Raw genomic sequence first — 21,349 nt, forward strand, 5'->3', positions numbered from 1 at the left:
TTGCCAAGGGCTGTGGGGCATATGTCTGCAGCATGGCCTTGACAGTGCTGGAACATCCCCCGTGCACAGAACAGGGCGCTGCTGGCTGAGCCTACCTTCCCTTCTGCAGCAACAGGACTTTGTCCTTCAGAGACTCATCCAGCTGGTCCAGGAAAGGCGTGATGTCCACTGGCTCCTCCACGATGGCTTCTTTGATGGGATGGAACCTGAATTCCCTCTTCTTCCCTTCAGGGGAGAAAACCACGGAGGTTCAGCTCAGCTGCCTGCAGGATGGGTCTGTAATGTGAGGCCACCACCGCCAGCCTAGGGAGTGGCACCACCCCAGGGCTCCGAACGGGATTTCTGGATCTGAGCAGCACAGCTACGCTCCAGGTGTGTGGGGCACCAAGTGTTACTGAACAGATTGTGGGAGGTGGGACCTGTAGCCCAAGGTCAGAGGCCTCCAGACTAGCTACCCCTGGACTGCCGGGGCCCCCAGAAAGCAGCACCTATCCCAGGTCCCACTTTGAAGGGCAGATCCAAAGCCAGCCAGAGCACCAGCGAATGACCCACGAGGGCCCAGGAACGTTGCCAAGGGGCGTGGAGGAAACACCGCCCCTGGAGATACTAAGCCATGGAGCACAGACACCGCAGGGGCCCAGGCCCAGAGTCTTCTCAGTGCCTGTGGGGCTCAGCTGCCCAGGACAGCACGCTCAGGAAGTGCCTAGGGCCCTGCTCGGAGCAGCAGCTCTGCCCGCTGCCCTGCTCGTGGAGCAGGCTGCCCCAGGCGCAGGGAGAAGTGGCTTTCTGGGAACCCTGCTCACAGCTGGTTCTGCAGGCTGGGCCTGGGGAAGGTGTGGGGAGACAACGGTGCACAGAGAAGCACAGGGCACGAGCTGGGCTGGGCAAACACAGCAGCACTTGGAGTGCATCACTGGCCGACTCCTGCTGCCCACAGCCTCCTCACCTTTGCTATTCAGCTCCTCTTCATCATCACTAAAGGTAGCCTCGGCGTTGTCATAGCAACTATCGTCCTTGTCTGACATGTGATTGTCCATTTCCATGGAAACCGGCTCCTCGATTTTGACTGCACAAAGGAAGGCCCGAGCGGGCAGGGGTTAGCCTGGCCATTTGTGGTGCGGTGCCAGGGCAGAGGCCTGGCCATGGCGCGGCTCGCAGAGGAGGGGCAGCGTTGGTGAGGGACCCTGCAGCTCACCCGGGGAGCCCCCAGGCCAGGGGTGCATTTCGAAGCCCCACCTGGAGAGCAGCAGGTTCCCTAGGTGCTGGCACTACATGCCCCAAGCCAGCTGGTAGCGCCCAATGAGAGCGGAGGCAGAGGGGAACGCAGCTTCTCCTCTGTGGTGCTCTGCCGGCTGTTAGGCAGGGCAGGGCAGGACAATGGGTGTCTCCACTGGTCCTGAGAGGGGAGTGGTTCAGGCCACTGATCCTCCAGCCTAGGACTCAGCCCTGCCCACCGCTCCCTGTGGGCGCAGAACATCTCCATGCCCAGCTGTGGGGAAAGGGGCCAGCGGGACCCCGCCCAGAGGAGCGGGACTGGGCAGGCCAGCCACGCTGAAGCAGCTCTCGCAGAGCGTGAAGCTCAGCCAGGGGCCCGGCTGGCTGTGGGAATGCTCGGGCCCAGAGCCTGCCTTCCCAAGGGCATGCAGCAGCCCTGGGGTGTGGCCCTCTGGGGCTCCTTGCCGGGCGATGGGCTGGGCAAGGCCCCCGGGCGCTGTACCTTCGATGGGCGGGGACGGCGAGCTGCAGAACTCGGGGAATTTCTCCCTCAGCATGGCGCGCAGCTCCTTGTCCAGCTTGGGGTTGTCAAACAGGGGGGCCAGAGGGCTGCGTGGGGAGGAGGGAAGGGTAAGAAACAGTAGGCTGAGATGCATTGCCCTCCCCACCCCAAAGAGCTGGCTCCCTCCCCTCCCCTCCCCTCCCGCCAGGCCCTGGGCAGCAGGCACAGGCCAGGGATCCCTTGCCCCAGAGGAAGGGCGGACTTGCATGCGGAAGGTTGGATCGGCACTGGCACTCCCAGAATGCCTTGGGAGACACTTTGGCCGCCTGGCCGCCCACGGTCCACGCTCCAGACACTGGAAACCGGGCCAGCCAGAGGCGACAGCCCAGCACAACACAGCCAGGCAGAAACTGGGAAGCGGCTGCTGATGGCCATCTCCCCCTGCTCTGGGGCCACCACTCCTGTCGTGCCCCTGCTGCGAGAGCCGCGCCCGCCTGAGCCCTGGTGCCTGCTTACGCCAGGACCCGCTTCTCCACGATGTGGGTGAGGGAGTTGAAGACGCCCTGCCGCACGTGAGCCTCCAGAGGGGGGTAGAAGTTGGGAATGATCTGAAAGGGGATGGGGGGAGAAACGAGTTAGTGGGTCCTGAGCCCACAGGCTGGCCAGGCCGGCTGCGGGGCGGGGTAGTGGTGTTAGCCACCTGGCATGAGGCTGGGTCACTGCCTATCGGGAATTAGCAGCTGACACCCAGCGTGGCAGCAGGAGTGGGGCCCCAAGCTAACCCAAAGCAGAGCCCTGCCCTGTGCCAGAACACCCGCTCCCTGCCCCAGGCCCGCAGCCAGAGGCCCAGCCCTTTGTGAGATCGGGGCAGTGGGAGTCCCAGAGCTCCCATGCCCCCCCGCCCTGCACAGAGACGGGAGCAGGGGGAGACTGCTCAGCCAGGAGGTTTCAGTGGGACCAGAGGGGCCATCGGAGGCTACTCCAGTGTTTGCCCTAATAACCCCTCGGCCCCAGCAGGGACTGGTCCACGCTCCCCACACGTGCGGCTCCATTGACTCCAGCTCCCCACAGCCCCAGGGAGCCGAAGGCATGTCACACCATACCGACGGCCTGGGCGTGAAGGGCAGCGCTGGGGGGTGGGGTGAAGGACTGTCCCCCGCTGCTCCCGTCCTGGCCGAATGCGGGGGGGGCAGCTCCGGGGTCGGAAGCGACTGGACGCACAAGGCAGGAGGGATACGGGGGGCTCTGGGGAACGAGGAGGGATGAGGGTAGCAACAGGCAGCCCCCCCACATCACGCTTGGCGGTGTCCTTTGCTTGTGCGCTGCTGGCCTGCCCAGGTTCAGAGGGAGCCAGAAACCCTGAGAGCCTGACTCTACCCGCTCTCCCCGCTGCTTCCCCTGACTGCCAGAGCACGGCGCTTCACTGGGTCTCCCGGGCACTGCACCCTGCCTCCCTCCTGCCCTGGGCGGAGGCTGATTGCACGCCCGGGACAGGGCAAGACAGCACAGGGCAGCCTTACAGCGGGATGACAGTGCCCGTAAGGGCTGCCCGCCGCAGCTGTGCTGCGAGATGCACACGCAGGGACCTGCACCGAGACGCGAAAGATGGAGAGCGGCAGAGCCTCAGCTGCTGGGCTGCTCCCTGCTCCGGGAGGGAGCCTCACTAACCCTGCAGCACGTGGTGACAGGCTAGGGGGACGTCAGGGAACCTCCCTGTCCTCCCGCAGGGTGACGAGGCAGAAGGGCAGCGCCCAGGTCTCTGCACTGTGCCCTCCACTGCCCTGTGGTAAGAGGAGCCTCCGTCCCCTTGTGTGGGCCCAGCACCTGCCCACAGCCTTCGCACCTCGCCCCGGGTCCTGCTCCTGCCCCAGCACCTCCTCGGGGCCGCATGCTCGGTGCCTGGGGCCAGGGCTTGCTTTAAGGGGCTGCTGAGCTGCAAGGGCCTGGGGAGCAAGAGAGCCTGTTGGAAGGGCGCGCTGCAGAGTGGCTGTGGCAGCAGCCCTGGGAGTCCAGCCCCATGCACCGGCAGGGCTCACTGCGTGGGGGCAGCTCACCCGACACATGAAGTCCAGCAGCGTGGCTGTGATGGCAGGGTGCGGCTTCATGGAGTGGTTCATCACCAGGATGGCAGGCTCTGGAAGGCAGAGAGCAGGATGGCAGTCACTGGTTGCTCTGCTCTGCGCCAGGGCGCCCCTCCACTGGGAGACAGGGCCCCGCACCTCCTCCTGCCCCCGGCCCTGCCCCATTCGCCACCAGGCCAGAACTAGGGCCTGTGACTCCCGGCATTACTGCCTGGGCTTGTGCCCCTCACCCAGGAGCCCCTGGCCTGGGGCTTGAAGGGAAGGCTGGGGGATCAGACAGGGGCCCTTGGCCCAGCCCACACAGGAGCACCCATGGCCAGCCACAGGCCCAGGGGCGATGCCTGCATAGCGCCAGCTAAAGGCAGCTCCACCAGAGCGTGCAAAGCCCTCCCGGGCGCAAAGAGGGCGCGGTGGGCAGGGTGGATTGGAAACAAGGTCTCAGGCTGTCGCAAGCTACCAGCCCCCTCACCACCACCTGCACCTTGGCGGGGCTAGCGCCTTCTCTGACCGCTGCCCAGGGCACAGCTTCTGGCTTGGCTCCAGGGGCAGACTCTGGAGAGGACTGGACCACACCCGGCCTGGGGGGGTAGCACTGACCAGCCTTCCCACTGTGTCAGCAGGTCTCCTCTCCGGACGGGGGCACATGCGATGAACCCACCTGAGCCCAGCGCAGAGCCGCCTGTCCCTCTAGGGCAGCCTGGGAACAAACAAGCTCACTCCACACGGGCAGGGAATGGCAGGGGACTCCCTGGCCCAGGCCGCCCCTAGAGCTGGCCAGTCCCTGCCTGGCTCTGGGCAGAGGCTCTGCGCAGTCAGTTTGGAATGAGGAGAGGCTGGCCGGGCGTGGGCCCAGGGAAAGGGCTGGTCTCAGGAGGGTGGGAGGCGGCAGTGCCTGGTACCTATGTTCATGATGTTGTCCTTCTCGGGGCTGAAGAAGAGCCAGTCGTAGAACAAGGCCAGCTTGGCGTTGGAGGCAGCGACGTTGGACTGGGGAAGAGAAGCCCCAGGGTCAGGGCGGCAGCGGCCCGGAGGGAGAAGCCTCACTGAGCCGTGGGAGCCGGAGTGCATTTCGGTGGCCCCTTCCGCAGAGGGGCTCCTGGGGTTCCAGGAAGGGAAGTGGAGGCAAGCAGCGAGGCCACACCACCTGCCAGAGGGCAGCCAGCCAGCAGCAGGCCAGGGCTGGGAATCCTCAGCCAGTGCTTGGAGACCCCACGGCCAACAGGGCCTGCTAGGAGCTCCTGGAGTCTGTCACCTGGCTTCCCTCTGGAGCGGCGCTGCAGCAGGCCGCCAGGACAGCCCCGCAGGCCCATTCCAGCACCTCCACCGCCCCAGCAGCTGTCCTGCCCTGAGGTGCCCCGCGGCTGGCACACTCAGGGGCACAGGCCGGGCAGCGGAGGGACAGGAGGGCGCACTGCCAGCAGCACCCTGGCACAGAGCCACACAATGCCGCTCACATGGCAGGGTCCTGCCACCCCCCGCTGCCAGGCAGCCATGCCATGCGGCAGCGACGCAGCAGCCAGTGCAGCAACTTGCCCAAAGCGGCATGGCAGCGCAGTCTGGAACCCCAGCCCTCCTGGCTCTTGCCCCCCACCCCGCCGGCTGCCAGCCCCCCAGGCACAGCCCCCGCCTGCCAGCACTGCAGGCACTCCAGCGCAGGGGCCATGCCCGGTCGGGTAACAGCCACGTCCCTTGCCCAGCACGCACGGCCTCCACAGGAGCAGCCAGCGGGACTGGAGGCACAGGCACAGGGAGGGCGGCAGCGACCAGCTGTTCGCACCAGTGGGATGGCTGCGGGGGCAGACGGGACACGGCCCATTGGGAAGGCACAAAGCTGTGTGCTTGGGGGAGCTAGGGCTGGAGCTGGGGCACAGACTTCCAGCATCCTTCTGGAACCCCCCAGCTATTCGCCCCGTGAGACGAGCAGGCTGGGCTCTGACCAGCACTGGGCCGTGCAACCCCCTCCTCTAGCGCCTGCAGGAGCCAGCACGGGCCCGTGGCTGGCGCCTACCGTGCAGGTGGTGAGCAGCCAGCCGATGATGGCCCAGCGGGGGAGCACGTCGGAGCTCAGCACCTCGTTGGACGGATGCACCACCCCGCAGATGTAACGGATGAGGTCGCAGCGCAGGGACTGGCTGTCAGGGGTGGACAGGTACTGCCGCTGGAACCAGTCCTGGTACCGCTTCTGCTGCCCAAAGCGCACCTGGGGCGGGGGGAGAGGCTGTGTCGCCTGCAGTGCCCCCCCACCCCCGGTACTACGGAGTCTGCTGAGAGCCGGCAGCTGGGAGGATGGGCCTGTGAGCGCCGGGCCTGGGGAGGCTGCTGCAGCCACTCGCCCCGCCGAGAACCGGCTCCCCTCCCCCACGCGGGAGGCAGGTTCTCCCAGCCGGACGGACGGAACCGAGCTCGCTGTGCCCGTGCCCAAGCAGGCCCAGCACTCAGCACCTGCGGGGTCACGTCCCCCTGCGGCGGGAACCCGACCCCGCACTGGCACTGCGCCGGTCCTGCTGCTCACCCACACGCAGCAGCTGTAGAGAAATGGCATCGCCCAGCCCAGCGGTGGCCCTTCAGCCCAGGGCTGAACCAGGGGGACTTGCTGGCCTGGGGCTGGCTCCGCAGAGCACTAGAGCGCCAATCTGGCACCTTCCCCCAGGCTAAGGTCACACCACCTGCCTGCACTTCCTCTGCCCAGAAACCAGCCCCCGCAGATGGCTGCCCCAGGCTCAGCACGGGAGGGAGACAGGCGAGACAGGCTGCCACCCTCCTTGCCTGTGAGCCCTCAGCCCCGGTCCGGCAGCCTGCCGGCTGGGGTCCCTGGCATGGCTAGGCCGTTACCCGGGAGGTCATGAAGAGCAGCTTGGTCTCCATGTCAGGGGTGAGTCGACAGGCCAGGAACTTGCGAGAGGTCCTCAGCTGAAGGAGCTGCAGGACACCTTGGAGGAAGAGAAACCCAGAGGTCGGTACCTGGGGAGAGCTAACCCTGCTGCCTGCACTGGCTCCTGGGAGACAACGGCCTTGGGTGCAGGGAGGGACAGTGCGTCATGGTGGCTCCTGTGCTAACCACTAGCCACGCGGCCTCTCAGAGCTGGGAACGGAACCCCAGGAGCCCCACGCCGCCCGGATCACCCTGGGAGACAGCAGGAGTCTGGGCTTTGGTGGGGGTCAGGAAGTTTCCGGTCACAAGGACAGACGTCAGGCTCCACAGATCCCCCCACAAGCGTGTTGGCTGCAGCAGTGCCATGCCCCCAGGCTCCCAGCCCCAGAGTCCTGAGCCATGGGCTGCCAGGGAAATCGTGCTCAGGAGCTGCTGACAGCCAGAGCCAGGGCCAGTGGGGCTGCAAGCTCTGCCCTTGTGCTGCGCCGGGGCCCAGGCCTTCTCAGCTCTCTGCTGCAATGCAGCCACCTGCCCAGTGGCAGCTCTAGTCCACTGCCACTCCCAGCCCCAGCAGCACCCCTGGGATGCAGGCAAAGCTCCGCTCCACGGCATGCTGGGGAGGAGAGGAACAGGGCAGACCTGGGCCCAGGTGAAGTACAGGAGGGCAGTGTGATGGGTCAGCCCCTGCTGGATTGGAGCCGGGGCAAGGAGCCCCGTGGCCTGCACCAGGTGCACCTCAGTCCATTGCAGACACTCCACCTCAGCGCACCGCAGGGGAGCAGAAAGGCCGTGCGGGCCGACAGGCTGCCAGTGGAAGGGGGGCTGCACCGCAGGGAAAGGCAGCCTCAGTGCAGCACCCAGGGGAGCGACCACATCTCTCCGCCTCCCTCCTCCGCCAGCCCCAGCACTGTGCAACAGGCTCCGCTTGGCCCGGCCGGCCTGCACTAGACGGGGCGAGTCACAGCGCAAGGGGCTGAGTGAGTAGCTCTCCCAGTGGTGGCAAGCAGCCAGCTGGCCCAGGGAGCTGCAGTCCTGCGGTGCGCTGAGGCCAGGCTCTCGGCAGGGCACAGGCAGGCACAGAGCAGCAGGCACCAGAGGAAGGACCTCAAGGCTCTGCAGTCCAGCTGCTCCTGGGGAGGGGACAGACGTGGGGCTGGTGGCTGACTGGTTTCCCCAGGGGCTGGGCGGCTGGAGGAGGGCTTGGGGAGGGATGAAAGCAGAACCCTCTGCACTCAGCACTGGGGCACTGGCTGGAGGCTGGGGCGCGCTCTCGGTGAGTTTAGAGCAGAGGGAAAGGGCTGGGCACAGAGAACCTCTCCCTGCCCTGCAGATGGGCCCAGCGGCCCACACCGAAGCCCCCTCCCAGCCTCGACAGACTGGGTGAGGGAAGCACCATCATGGGGCTCCCAGCCTCCCTCCCAAGGTGCCAGTCCTGGGCCGGCCTGGCAATGGGGCCAGAGGCTGGAATCAGCAGGCTTAACAGGGTCTGATTAGCAGAGCTTGCCTGCGTTCTCAAGTGCCTTTTCCATGGCCCGGACAAGGCTTCGGGGTGGCAGGCTTTCAAGCCATCCTGCAGAGCACTCGTTAGGACGGCTGCAGACAGCTAAGGAGGGGATGCCTCCAGAGCAGTGGGTCACTGACAGAGAGACGTGCCCACAAGCCAACACAATTGCGGCCTGTGCAGGGAGCTGCTAACGGATCTTGTCTCTGGGCAGAGAATTCTGGCAGCATCTGCCGCCCTTGCTCTCCAGCTCAAGGGCTCAGCACCTGAATACCGACCCCTTCCAGCCCTGGGACAGCCCTTCAGCTGGTGTGTGGCTCAGACCAATAGAGGGAGCTTTGAGCAGAGCCTGTAATCAGATATTCCGGGGGGCCAGTCACCTCCTCCCTGCTTGTGATTTAACGCTGCCTAAACTGTGGATCCTACCACCCGGACAACGCAGAGCCCAGGCACGCACCAGGCCCTGGCGGACCGAAGGAAACAGAAAAGTCACTTGTGCGCACAGCCTTGTGCGAGACCCACCCCCAGCTGCACCCAGCACCTTAGCTCTCTGCAGCCATGGAGGCAGCAGGCAGGGCTTACACACTGGCTGGAGCGGCTCTGCTGGGGAACCTGGCTCTCCCAGAGCTGGACTCACAAACAGCCTGGAAGGTGTGTGCAGGAAGGGAACCAGGGCCCAGCAGAGCAGAGCAGAGCAGAGCAGGCCAGGCCGGGCTATCAGAGCTGGGCAGCAGCCAGCTGCTCAGCTCCATTGAGGATTTATGCTCAGCCCCAGGTACGAGGAATCTGCTGGAGGGGCACACTGGGACGCCCACTACTGCGCTGGATTCTCCTGGCACTGCTCTGCAGTGCCAACAGCCAGCGTTCCTCCCCGGCGGTGGACTGGGCCTGGCTGCGTGCACGCTGGCGCTGTGCCGCCAGGCAGGCCGAGCTGCAGGAGTCTCACCTCTGCTGTGTCCTACCTACCTGTGAACTGGGCGCTCAGCACCTGCGGGTTGTGGATAATGTCCTTCCAGAGCTGCTCAAACTCCGGTATCCGGGCAACGTTCTGCAAGAGTCTCACCAGGTCCCGGCCAATCATGAAGCAGTCCATGAACTTGGGGAAGAGAGAGGCGGTTGTTTACCTGCTCCTGAACATTCAGTTCTTGAACTGGCGAGCAGGCTTGGGATGAATCACCCTGCATGGCCCCTGGGCCGGCGCAGGGCTGAGGGAGAGCAGGCTCGAGAGAAGCGGGCTGGCGGGGAAGGCCAAGGGCGATCTGAAAGCGTCCGCTGGTGTCAGACCAGCAGTGGGGCCGTAAATCTCTGGCTTTATCTCCACAGCCGAGGACAGCGTCTGAAGCTCCGCATTTGATGCTTGCGGCATCGCGTCCCACTCTGGTGGGGGGCTGACCCCACCAGCGGCAGCAAGCCAGCCATGCCAGCAGGACTGAGAACGCCGAAGGGATGCGCGGCCTCCTCTGACGGGGGTTCTACAGCCTCTTGAGCGTGGCTGAAGACTGGCCACCAAGCCCTGGGCTGGCTGCAGGCCAACTGGGCTGGCTTGCTCCCCGCGGGCGAGGTGTTGGTGCCTGTTAGGAGCTGCACGGTAGCATGGGGGGGAAGCAGGCCTGGCCACGGCACAAAGCCCAAAGGAACTAGTCCCATCCAGCCAGCTGCTCTCCATGCTGGGGAGAGGTGCCCTGAGAACACACCCACCGTGGCAGACTCCCGGCAAGGTGTGCAGGGAGCAGAGCCGGGCACCACTGCCCACACCCCAGCAATCCAGCACAAGCTGAGAAGGGACCAGATGGGCAGAGCTGGAAGGACCACAAACCAGTCTCCCCACAGCCCTAGGAAGGCCCCTGTGCACTCTCGTGGGAGCCGAAGGAGGGGGAGTCTCCCACTGCCAGCCCCAGGACTTGCTCACCCGGTCTCGCAGCAGGGAGATGCAGAAGTCCACCTCCTTCTGGCGCAGGGCCTGGAGCTGCGGGGTGCTGTGATGGTCCACGATGAGCCGCAGGTAGGTGTACACCGCCATGGCGATCAGGATGTTGCTCTTCAGCACCCACTCTCTGCAGGCAAGCAGGGCAGCACCGTGAGCCAGCCACAACCTGCTACGGCACAGGACGGGCCACGTAGCTCCGCCGGCCCTGGCCCCGCCGGGCTTCCCCTGAAGGGGGCAGGGGCAGGACTACACAACTTACCCACTCTGTGGTGAGAGCCACCTGCAAGCCAGCTTCCTCCAGCTCCCGGCACTTGCCCAGCCCAGCCCAGCCCAGGGCACAGGCTTACGACCCAGAACGAGCAGGAAGGGGCTGCCCTGTGGGCGCCGAGTCACAGTGGCCTTTGTAAAGCCGCAGGGCACCTCTCCCAGAGGGCACCGCCCTACGCTCGGGTAGCCACAGGCTGGGGTCAGAGCACTGGTACCTCCTCCGCCCCCACCCAGCTTTGTGCCTTCCCACCACGCTGCCACCTTTATCCATGCGCTCACCCCCAAGTGCTGCCCTCCCCTGCACCCGAGCCCTGCCGCCGACCCCTGACCTTCCCCCACTGTGCCCCAGCCCCGCCGGCGACCCCTGCCCTCCCCCTCCCCAGCCCCAGCCTCGCCAGAGACTCCTGCCCTCCCCCTCCCCAGCCCCAGCCTCGCCGGCGACCCCTGCCCTCCCCCTCCCCAGCCCCAGCCTCGCCGGCGACCCCTGCCCTCCCCAGCCCCAGCCTCGCCGGCGACCCCTGCCCTCCCCCTCCCCAGCCCCAGCCCCGCCGGCGACCCCTGCCCTCCCCCTCCCCAGCCCCAGCCTCGCCGGCGACCCCTGCCCTCCCCCTCCCCAGCCCCAGCCTCGCCGGCGACCCCTGCCCTCCCCCTCCCCAGCCCCAGCCTCGCCGGCGACCCCTGCCCTCCCCCTCCCCAGCCCCAGCCTCGCCGGCGACCCCTGCCCTCCCCCTCCCCAGCCCCAGCCCCGCCGGTGACCCCTGCCCTCCCCCGCCCTGCCCCAGCCTCGCCAGAGACTCCTGCCCTCCCCCTCCCCAGCCCCAGCCTCGCCGCCGACCCCTGACCTTCCCCTCCCCAGCCCCAGCCCCGCCGGCGACCCCTGCCCTCCCCCTCCCCAGCCCCAGCCCCGCCGGCGACCCCTGCCCTCCCCCTCCCCAGCCCCAGCCTCGCCGGCGACCCCTGCCCTCCCCCTCCCCAGCCCCAGCCTCGCCAGAGACTCCTGCCCTCCCCCGCCCTGCCCCAACCCCGCCGCCGACCCCTGACCTTCCCCCGCTGTGCCCCAGCCCCGCCGGCGACCCCTGCCCTCCCCCTCCCCAGCCCCAGCCTCGCCAGAGACTCCTGCCCTCCCCCTCCCCAGCCCCAGCCCCGCCGGCGACCCCTGCCCTCCCCCGCCCTGCCCCAACCCCGCCGGCGACCCCTGACCTTCCCCCGCTGTGCCCCAGCCCCGCCGGCGACCCCTGCCCTCCCCCTCCCCAGCCCCAGCCCCGCCGCCGACCCCTGACCTTCCCCCGCCGTGCCCCAGCCCCGCCGGCGACCCCTGCCCTCCCCCTCCCCAGCCCCAGCCTCGCCAGAGACTCCTGCCCTCCCCCTCCCCAGCCCCAGCCTCGCCGGCGACCCCTGCCCTCCCCCGCCCTGCCCCAACCCCGCCGGCGACCCCTGCCCTCCCCCTCCCCAGCCCCAGCCCCGCCGGCGACCCCTGCCCTCCCCCTCCCCAGCCCCAGCCTCGCCGGTGACCCCTGCCCTCCCCCGCCCTGCCCCAACCCCGCCGGCGACCCCTGCCCTCCCCCTCCCCAGCCCCAGCCCCGCCGGCGACCCCTGCCCTCCCCCTCCCCAGCCCCAGCCCCGCCGGCGACCCCTGCCCTCCCCCTCCCCAGCCCCAGCCTCGCCAGAGACTCCTGCCCTCCCCCTCCCCAGCCCCAGCCCCGCCGGCGACCCCTGCCCTCCCCCGCCCTGCCCCAGCCCCGCCGGCGACCCCTGCCCTCCCCCTCCCCAGCCCCAGCCTCGCCAGAGACTCCTGCCCTCCCCCTCCCCAGCCCCAGCCTCGCCGGCGACCCCTGCCCTCCCCCAGCCCCGACGGCGACCCCTGCCCTCCCCCGCCCTGCCCCAGCCTCACCAAAGACTCCTGCCCTCCCCGTCCCCCGCCCTGCCCCAGTCCCGCCGGCGACCCCTGCCCTCCCCCAGTCCCGCCGGCGACCCCTTACCTTCCCTCCCCAGCCCCACCCCGCCGGCAACATTGTTGGATCCTGATAGGAAAACGCAAAACATTGTAGCCACTGTTCTGCTTGCACCACACTTGTGCACAGTGGCCACGTGAGATGTCTGTGAAAGCCGCTGAGTCACTGACCCTGTTTGCACTGAGCACGTGCGTGTGTGTATCTGAGGTTAAGATACTGGCTCTGGACTTGTGTCTCAAGGTTGAGGGTCCCTCTTCACTACAGAGAAGCTGGATTTAGTTCACCTAACGGGGGGACACTGAACAGAACGCACAGGGTGCCCCCCAACAACCCCCTTCGTGGACATGGTGCAGAAGCCCGAATCAAGGCATGAACTCGCACACCTTAACTCAACCTCCCACTTAGCGTCAGCTGCCCTTCGCTTCTGGGGGACCTCAGCCAGAGGCTCAGCCGCCTCTTGTGAAAGGGTCCCAGTCAGGTGAAGCCAGACTCGACAGACAAATGCAATCCAGTGGGCAGGCGACGGCTGATAGCCTAAAAAAGGACTTGGGCGGGTGACCTGCCCATGTGACAGGCTCCATCTCTGATGTGCTTCCACACAGGGAGAACAAGGGAATTCCCTCCACTGGGCCAGGGGATGAAGGGCCCCAAGAGCTCCTCCAGCTTTGTTGTCACTCCAGCTCATCACTTGAGGAGCATCTCAGCTTCGAAGTTGGGCCCGGCAGGACTGATGATCCACCCTAAGAGCTGATGTGCTCCAGAGACGTGTAAGACAACAGCCAGCTGCCCCCCGCTGCACACCTGCGCCAAGCACTTTGGATTTGGTGAATGTAACTTAATTGCTTTAACAATTTTACTCAACCTCTTCTGCCTTCCTTAATAACCTTCTGAGGTTCGATTCTGAAGGATGGGCCCAGCGTGCTCTTTGGGGTAAGATCTGAGGTACACATTGAGCTAGGGATGTGAATGTGCACAGGAAAGCCTCCTGTATCACCCGCCAGGGATCCCTGCTCTCTGCCGCCTCCCACTCCTGCTGGCTCTTTGGGCAGGGCGGGTTTCCCTGTGTGCTTGGCTCTGGGTACAGCTACGACACCACGTGACCTTGAGGCAGCTGTGATCCCTGCAGGGTAACTGCATGCCCATGACGGCCCAGGCCCTGCCGGGCTCCAGAGAACTTTCAGGACTGACCTTTGCTACCCTCACGCCCCCAAGAGCCCCCTTTCTGTAATTCCCCAATGCCGCCATTTACATGGGGTGACCTGTTCCCGGGCCCCTGCACATCCCAACACAACAACAAATACTGCAGGCCATAAACGCCCCCAGCCAGCCTCGCTGCTGCTGCCAGGCGAGACTGATTGACGCAAGTAACGGCTCAATGGCCAGTGAGTCAGCCACCCTAAATCACCTGGGGTGGGGGAAGCGCTCTGCTCCCCAGGCACCCAGCCCGTGCTATCAGCAGCTAGGCAGGAGGGGAGCTCTCTGGACTGGCTGTGAGCTGGGGCCTGAGGTTGCATCCGGCCAACGCCTGGTGCCATTAAAGCCCGAAGCCCAGCAGGAGCTCAGGTCGACTCCCCCCCAGGCCCCACCGACATGCTTACGAACACGACGCAGCTGTCAGGAGGGGTCAAGACGCCGCCTGCAGCCCCAAGATTAATGGATCCAGCAGACAGAGCAAATGAGCGCTTTCCAAACCATTTAGTGGCGGGTCGCTCGGCCACTGCCGGTCAGCGGCTACAGGAGCCAATCTGGCAGAGGCGGCGCCCGCTCCACACCAGCCAGCGCTCCGGGAGTCACTCGGCCGCTGCTGTATTTAATTAAACCGAGCGGCCAGCAGCCTGAATGCAGAATTAGATTTTCTCCTGTGCTGTTTAATTAACGTCTTGGCTTCCCCTTAATGAAAGGGCATAAATCCCAGCAAAGGCCTGCAGGTTCCCTGGAGACGTGCTCCTCCAGCTCAGGCGCTCAGAGCTGCTGCCGCGGGTGCTGTGGAAAATCCAGCAAAGCCTCCATGGGCTTAGCCTCCTCCTTGCATCCCAACGCCTGTCCTGGGGGGCGCCACTGTGACTGACTGCGCTGGGCTGCTCCTGCAGCCCCCCGGCCAAACGCGGCTCTGAAGCGCGTGGGGGGAGGATTTGCTTTTTGCTCTGCAAACATTTTCTAGTCACTTGTTCACAAGCAAAACCACCACATAATGTGGCAAGCACCACAGCTGGCTTCAGAGGAGTCCCTGGAGCAGAGCAGCAGCGTGTCCGGGGCGAGAACTGGCAGGGCTGTGCGGGGCCCAAGCACAGAGCTGTGGGATGAGGGCACTGCTGTACAGGGACACCAGAACGAAGGGGTGGGGTGCCGGGCAACTGAGGTGCACCAGTTGCGCTGGGGGAGGGAAAGCTGCTGTTCAGGGCTGTGTGAAGCAGGGAGCCACGCACTCCCAACCCTTTTCTTGGCGGTAGCCCCGAGGCCAGGCTCAGCGCCTCTGGCAGCGCAGGGGCACAGCAGATGCACTAGAGGGCACTGCATGGCAGCGTGTAGGGAAAGGGACTGGCAGGGCAGGCAGGCGCCGTAATGTGAGTGCCAGCTCCAGCCGTAAGGGACGGCAGGAGAATCGCAGTTGAGAGCTGTGCAAAAAATCAAACCATCTATTTCAAAGCAACGCCCCTGCCCCGCTGCGGGCTGCCCTACCCAGCCTGCTTATCACCAGCGAGCCACCGCTTTGCCAACGAAGGACACTGAGGGCTGCAGCCCCTGCAAGTGGGGAGCCGCAGTGTAAACACAGGAAGCCGCCCATGCTCAGCTCTTGGGATGAATTCCAAACCACTCCTCCCAGAGGAGCACCCGCCAGCGGGGCTCGGGAAAGCCAGGAGAGCGCCCCAGAGCCCTGGCTGCTGTGTGCACAGCACAAGGTGACCGAGCCCCGCTGTTTGAGGGGAAGCTGCTCACATACAGCAGGAAGGTGTCATGGACACACGTTACACAACCGTCGGGGCATTATGGGATGTCAGCTTCCTGTGACCCACCCGGCACAGGGCACCCGGGAGAAGAGACCCGCGTGGTTTCTTTACAGAACCAGGAGCGCAGCCAGCTGTGCCCAGGGGACAGGGGCACCCGACCGGCCTTTCGCACCAGCCACCAGGGCACGCCCCCGTGCTCTGGAATGAGGATTTCCTGCACGGCTGCAGATGTGCTGATGAGGTGTGATGGAGTGGGGGATACCTGTGTGTATGTGAGTGGCTCACAGAGGGTGTGGGGCTCCTGCTGAGGGTAACCTTGATGACCAGGTAACACCTTTGTACTGCAGACAAAGGAGGAGGTGGAGCCTGAGGGGTTTGAATTGGAACTGGGAGTTGGAAGCAGTGAGTCTGGGCTGAGGGAGAGAGAGACAAAGGAGGGGGCAAGGCCCCAGCTCTGGGGGCCCCTCGGGGCCTCCTCTCCTCAACATGGATTGGACTGGCTGTCTCTGCCTGATGTACTGAGTCCTCTGTACGATGCTGTGTCCTGTCGGCTAATAAACCCGCTGTTTTCCTGCTGAGTGAGAGACTCTCCTGCCTGCGGACAGGGTGCAGAGCTTGGGGGACCCCAGAACCCCATCACATGAGGTGCGCTGGATTTCGGGAGAGAAGGACAAGGCCCGCACCCGGCACTCTGCTTTGGCCAGACCTGGTCCAGAGGGGCGGGGCAATGACATGCAACCCCAGTGCTCTACTGGCTGGCAAAGCCATCAGTGTCTCCAGCCACCCCAAGCACATGTCTTGCCATGCCCAGCCAGGGAGGGCTCCACCAGCCCTGCCCCTTGCAGGCCAGCCTGCTGCTCCTGCCAGTCGGTCTCCCAGCAACACTGCAGCATGCCGCATCGTACCTTTGCTCCGTCAGTATCTCAAGGACGTTCTCCGCCAGCCAGATATTCTTCGCCGTCACATCCCCACCTGCAGCCAAGAGCACAATGCTACTTACGCCAGCCAATGTAACTGTCTGTGGCATCAGCTTCATCTGAACCATGGCAGGCTTGGCCCCGTGCCCTCCTCCCCAGCTAGGGGCAAACCTCCTGTCCGGCCCATCCCGCCTGTCACAGGTGCCTGCGGCTCCAACACATGCTCGGCCTGCTCCCCGCCGCCTTCCATGGTTCGTACAAACCAGCCCATGGGGGTCCTGGTTGCTGGCGTGTGCCTGGCAGGGGACTGTCCGTTTTCCAATCAGACTCAATGCCCACCTTCCGAGCAACCAGAGGCAGGCCAGCAGGGAAAGGGTTAAGGTGGAGAGGGAGGTGGGACAGGAGAACCAGGAGTGTGGCTCCCTGCATGTAGGCAGAACGGTAGGACTGCGAGTAGAGCGGGGCCAGGACTACCGACTTCTCTTCCCAGCTCTGTCACTGAGTCACTTCCCCTGGGGTCAGAAAATCCACCAGGTTTAACGGACGCCGGAAGAGCGCTCAGCTCTTCGGCCAGAGACCTGAGGGAGGCCATGTCTTCCCTGGGCTCCACGGACTCCTGGCCTGAAGAGAGCACAATGATCACTCGACCTCCTGGGCAACAGGTCCGAGAGCTCCCCACTTAATCCCAGCGCAGAGCCCTGGTCTACTGTCCCAATGGCCAGTCACCTCCCTTGAGAGCCTTCACGCGTTGCTTCCTCTCCACACCTGTCTTGCTTCCACTTCCCGCCACGTTTCATCTCCCAGCTAGACTGACGAGCCCCCTTACAGGTGCTCCCACAAAGCTACTTCTAGACCAGGGGTCAGCAACCTGCGGCTCCAGGTGCTGCCGATGCGGAAATAAAGGAACTCAGTGGAACTGGTTTAAACGGCTGGCAGGGCAGCGGGAGGGATCTGGCCGTTAAACCAATTCCATTGAGTTCCATTCTTTCTGTGGCAGCAGGGCAGGGGGCCGCCGGCGCTGCTGGTGGGGGGGGATGTGCTAAAGCCGCAGAAGAGCTGGGGCGAGGGGTGGCTGAGTCTGCCCCTGCGCAGCCCTGCTGAGGAGGCAGCTGCGGTGGCTGTGGAGGAGTGGCGGCAACGTGAGCAGCTTGGCAGCTGAGGCAGATTAATCCCGGGGATGGGAGGGCAAGTTTGGGGGTGCAGGAGCGGTAGCGCCTACGTATTGCAGGGGGCTGATGTGAACATTGCTCCTTCCCGCTTACGAGCCTGTCCCCAGGCGCACAGTGTTCCCGCCCTTGTTCTAAGTGGCACAACTCATGGCGTGTGCTGCTCTTACAACAGGGGCACAAAGTAGGGCGCGGCGTCATTTACCAAGGACTGCCTCGTATTGACGCGCACTGGGCTCCTGACGCAACGGAGCTGGACAAGACGGCTCTGCTCACTGTGCTGGTTGCAGAGCCCCGTGCTAGGCTGACAGTCCCCGCTTCGCCCCCTGTCAATCTGCAGGGTCTTGCTCCGAGCCTGCTTCCCAGACCCTCCTCCTCATCCCTGTGGCTCTTTCCCAAGCCCTGGCTACTTTAGCACAGTGCTCCTGGAGGGGACACGGTGTCCAGCCGTGGTCGCACCAGCGCCAGACTCGCAGCCAGAACCTCTTCACTCCTACTTGAGATTCCCTGTTTGCACAGCCCAGGATCCCACATGCTCTTCTGGACGCAGCCTCCCGCTGGGAGCGCGGGGTCAGCTGACTGTCCACCACAAGGCTCAATCCCTTCTCGGCCACTGCAGCCCAGGAGTCTCCCGCGCTAGAAGCCACAGTGGCAGCGTTCCCTGTTAGCTGAGTGGAGAGATCCAGGTGCCTCCCAGCTGACTAGCAGAGTGCCCCATGCCAGGCGTGTCCGGGGCGGTGCACATCTGCACATGCCTGGTGCCAAATACCACCGGGCAGGAAAGTCGGCATTACCAGCTCTCTGCCTGACGTTTTCACAGCTGCCTTCGCTTCCCCTCTAGATACGGTCACCAGCAAGTGCCACAAGCCCCAAGCTGTACTCAGGCAGTTGGGAATCATTAGGGAAGACACAGGCACACTGTGAGCCATCCCAAAGTGATCACAACCACTAAGGCATCGTCGTCGTCATGATCAGTCCCTTGACCGAGGTCGTTGGGGCGCCTTCATGACAACGTTCCTTATAGTCTCTCTCCATCTTTGGAGGTCGTGTGCCAGTCCCTGAGTTGTGGCAAAGCTCATCCCTGTCCATTCTTTAATACTATCTATCCACTGGTTTTTCCGTCTGCCACGTCTCCTTTTGCCGTTGACTGTCTAGTTTTGGACAGGCCTGATGAACACGTTACACGTCCATACCATCTTAGTTTACTCCTTTTCACTCCGGATAGTAGGTTGTGATGAGGTCCTACTGCTGAGTTGATGATGTTTCTGACCTCTTCCTTACTAATGTGCGCCATGTAGGGGATGTTAAGAAGCTTGCAGCATAGCCTCATTTCAAGGGCCTTGATCTTGAGCTCTAGTTCTGCTGTCAGAGTCCGGGTCTCACAAGCATATAAAAAGATGAAGTGTACAAGAGCTTGCATGAGCCTTCATTTGACTTTAGGGATATGTTTTTGTCTCTCCAGATTGGTTTTAATTTTTCCATTGCTGCGGTTGTTATTGCTGTGCTAGCGAGTACTTCTGGTTTTGTACCTGCATCAGAGATGATCGACCCTAGGTATTTAAATTGTTTTACTTCTTCCAATTTCTGTTGTTTTATGGATATTTGTGCGGATATGCCTTTAGGATTGTCGGTCATGAGGTTCGTCTTTTCTGCGTTTATTTTTATGCCATATTTTGTTGAAGTTTTAAATAGACTTTTAACAAGGTTATCTAGTTCTTTTTCACTCCCTGCCAGTCCAACACTGTCATCTGTGAAGTTATAGATTGACCACCAATGCTTATGGTTCCAGTGTGGTCATCTAGGGCATCTATCATGATATGTTCCAGAAAGCTGTTGAAAAGGGTAGGAGAGAGTATGCAGCCCTGTCGCACTCCTACAGCAGTACGGAACCAGGCACCAAGGGCACCATTGAACAATACTGCACTACCGGCCTTTTCGTATAAATTTTTAATTATGTCAATGAGTTTACTGTTGATGTTAAATTGCTTCATTGCTGCCCACAGAGCTGCGTGCCAAACTCTGTCACAGGCCTTTTTAAAATCAATAAAAACATGGTACAGGTTTTGCTGATGTGAATTGTATTTCTGACAGAGTACAGATAGGTTGAAAATCTGTTCAGTGGTACTCCCCCTGCCTGATCGAAAACCGGCTTGTTCTTCAGAAATAATCTTCTCGGCCTGGGGTGGTAGTCTGTTCAGTATGATTTTCAGCATCACCTTACTAGGGTGGCTAATTAAGCTGATGGTCCTGTAATTTTCACATAACTGTAGGTTTCTTTTTTTAGGAAGCATTATAATTAGTGATTGAGTCCAAGTTGTTGGCCATTCTCCACTCTGCCATATTTTGCTGCAAATCATCATAACCATGTCAACCGTACTGCTTCCTCCATTTTGTACAAGTTCAGATGGGATGTTATCTATGCCAGGTGATTTTCCTGTCTTTAGCGATTTAATGGCTGCTTCAACTTCCTCCCGTAGAATGGAAAAGTTTGTTTCTTCTGTTGGGTTGTTAACTTTCAGAATGTTGGGATCTCCACTGGAGTTATAGTTGTAGAGCTCAGAGCAGTATTCCGTCCACCTGTTTATAATGTCTCTCTCTTCAGTGAGGCAGTTGCCAGTTTTGTCTTGTATGGTGCTTATTCTGTGTTCTATAATCTGTGTTAACCCTTTAATAGTTTTAAAAGCTTTCTTACTGTTTGCATTTAGGTGCTCTTCAATCTCTAAACAGCAGTTTTTGATCCAATTTTCTTTTGCTGCTTTCCTAGTGGTTTTTATTTTGTTGTTAATTATCCTATATTGTGTTAATCCTTCAGCAGATTTTTTCTTTTTCTTAAATTCCCTTCTTTGGTCACAAAGATTCCAAATCTCATTTGTAATCCATTGTTTCTTTTTGGGATGATATGTTCCTAGTATCTCTGTAGCTGTTTCTGTGACTACCTTTTTGAAGCTTTTAGTGAGTGTTTCTAGTCTTGCTCAAGTGTGATCAGGGGAGCAAATTTCCCTCCTACCATAGCTTGGAACTCATTGACGGTATTTCGGTCTTTAAAACGGTCCAGATTAAATTTAATGAGACTGTTCTTTGGTTTGGTAATCTTTTTCAGTCATACCTTAAAACTCATTAGGACCAGGTTATGATCACTCCCGATGTCTGCCCCCAGGAAGCTATGTGTCTTGTGTACGCTCACACCTGATTGGAAACACTTTTTAATTAGGATGTAATCTATCTGGTTGTGATGTTGTCCGTCGGGGCTATGCCAGGTCCAACGTCTTGATGGTTTATGGGCTGCCAGTGTGTTTGCTACTACTAGGTTGTTATAGCCAGCAAATCCCATAGTCGGAAACCTTGGTCATTAGTCACTTCGTTACAGGAGGGCCCAATGAGATTCTGCCAGGTGTTTATGGAGTCCATGCCTATTTTGGCATTCCAGTTACCTTATACAATTACCATATCTCTTTTTGGAGATTGCATCATGGTATCCTGAAGTTGACTGTAGAAACCTTCCATGTAATCATCATCATGGTCAGTAGTCAGTGCATACACTTGGATGACGGTAATGTTCAACGGTGAAGCTTTCAGACATATGAACACGATCCTGATAGATATTGGGCAGCAAGCTAGAACTGAGTTCTCGATGTCTCTATGTATTAGGAAACCTACTCCATTAAGGTGTTTGTCGTCTTCTCCACTATAATTGAACAAATGGCCTTTGTCTGTTCTGAGCTCCCCAAAATTTTTCCATCTTACTTTGCAGAGTCCAAGGATATGCCAGGTGTAGTTTTTCATTGCGTAGGTTAGTTCTTTAAGTTTACCTGTCTGATTAAGTGATCTTATGTTCCATATGCCTACGGTTAGCCATTTTCTTGCGTGCAAGGTTTTTACTGCATCAGTAGCTGACTTAACACAACCGTCCTGGTGGCCGACGGAATGCGTGGTCCTTGTTAACCTGGGCAACAACTGATCCGGTACGGAGTTAGTTATCATGAGGCATGTCTTGGGCAAAT

At 61.8% G+C, this 21,349-nt stretch overlaps 1 protein-coding gene across 2 annotated transcripts in view; it reads right to left on the reverse strand.

The window, feature by feature from the left end:
• Positions 1-21,349, reverse strand: part of INTS3 (integrator complex subunit 3) — a 67,325-nt gene that overhangs the window by 19,492 nt on the left and 26,484 nt on the right. For both annotated transcript variants that reach the window (XM_074980720.1, XM_074980721.1), the window contains exons 6-16: positions 16,171-16,237; positions 10,081-10,225; positions 9,138-9,267; positions 6,631-6,728; positions 5,807-5,998; positions 4,698-4,785; positions 3,772-3,851; positions 2,234-2,325; positions 1,718-1,824; positions 947-1,066; positions 96-225 (exon numbers count right to left, since the gene is read on the reverse strand). In XM_074980720.1, coding sequence (XP_074836821.1) covers positions 96-225; positions 947-1,066; positions 1,718-1,824; positions 2,234-2,325; positions 3,772-3,851; positions 4,698-4,785; positions 5,807-5,998; positions 6,631-6,728; positions 9,138-9,267; positions 10,081-10,225; positions 16,171-16,237 — 1,249 coding nt within the window. The remainder of the gene's footprint in view (positions 1-95; positions 226-946; positions 1,067-1,717; positions 1,825-2,233; positions 2,326-3,771; positions 3,852-4,697; positions 4,786-5,806; positions 5,999-6,630; positions 6,729-9,137; positions 9,268-10,080; positions 10,226-16,170; positions 16,238-21,349) is intronic.

The sequence above is a fragment of the Carettochelys insculpta genome, chromosome 30 (assembly GCF_033958435.1).
Source record: "Carettochelys insculpta isolate YL-2023 chromosome 30, ASM3395843v1, whole genome shotgun sequence".
NCBI classification, from domain to species: domain Eukaryota; kingdom Metazoa; phylum Chordata; order Testudines; family Carettochelyidae; genus Carettochelys; species Carettochelys insculpta.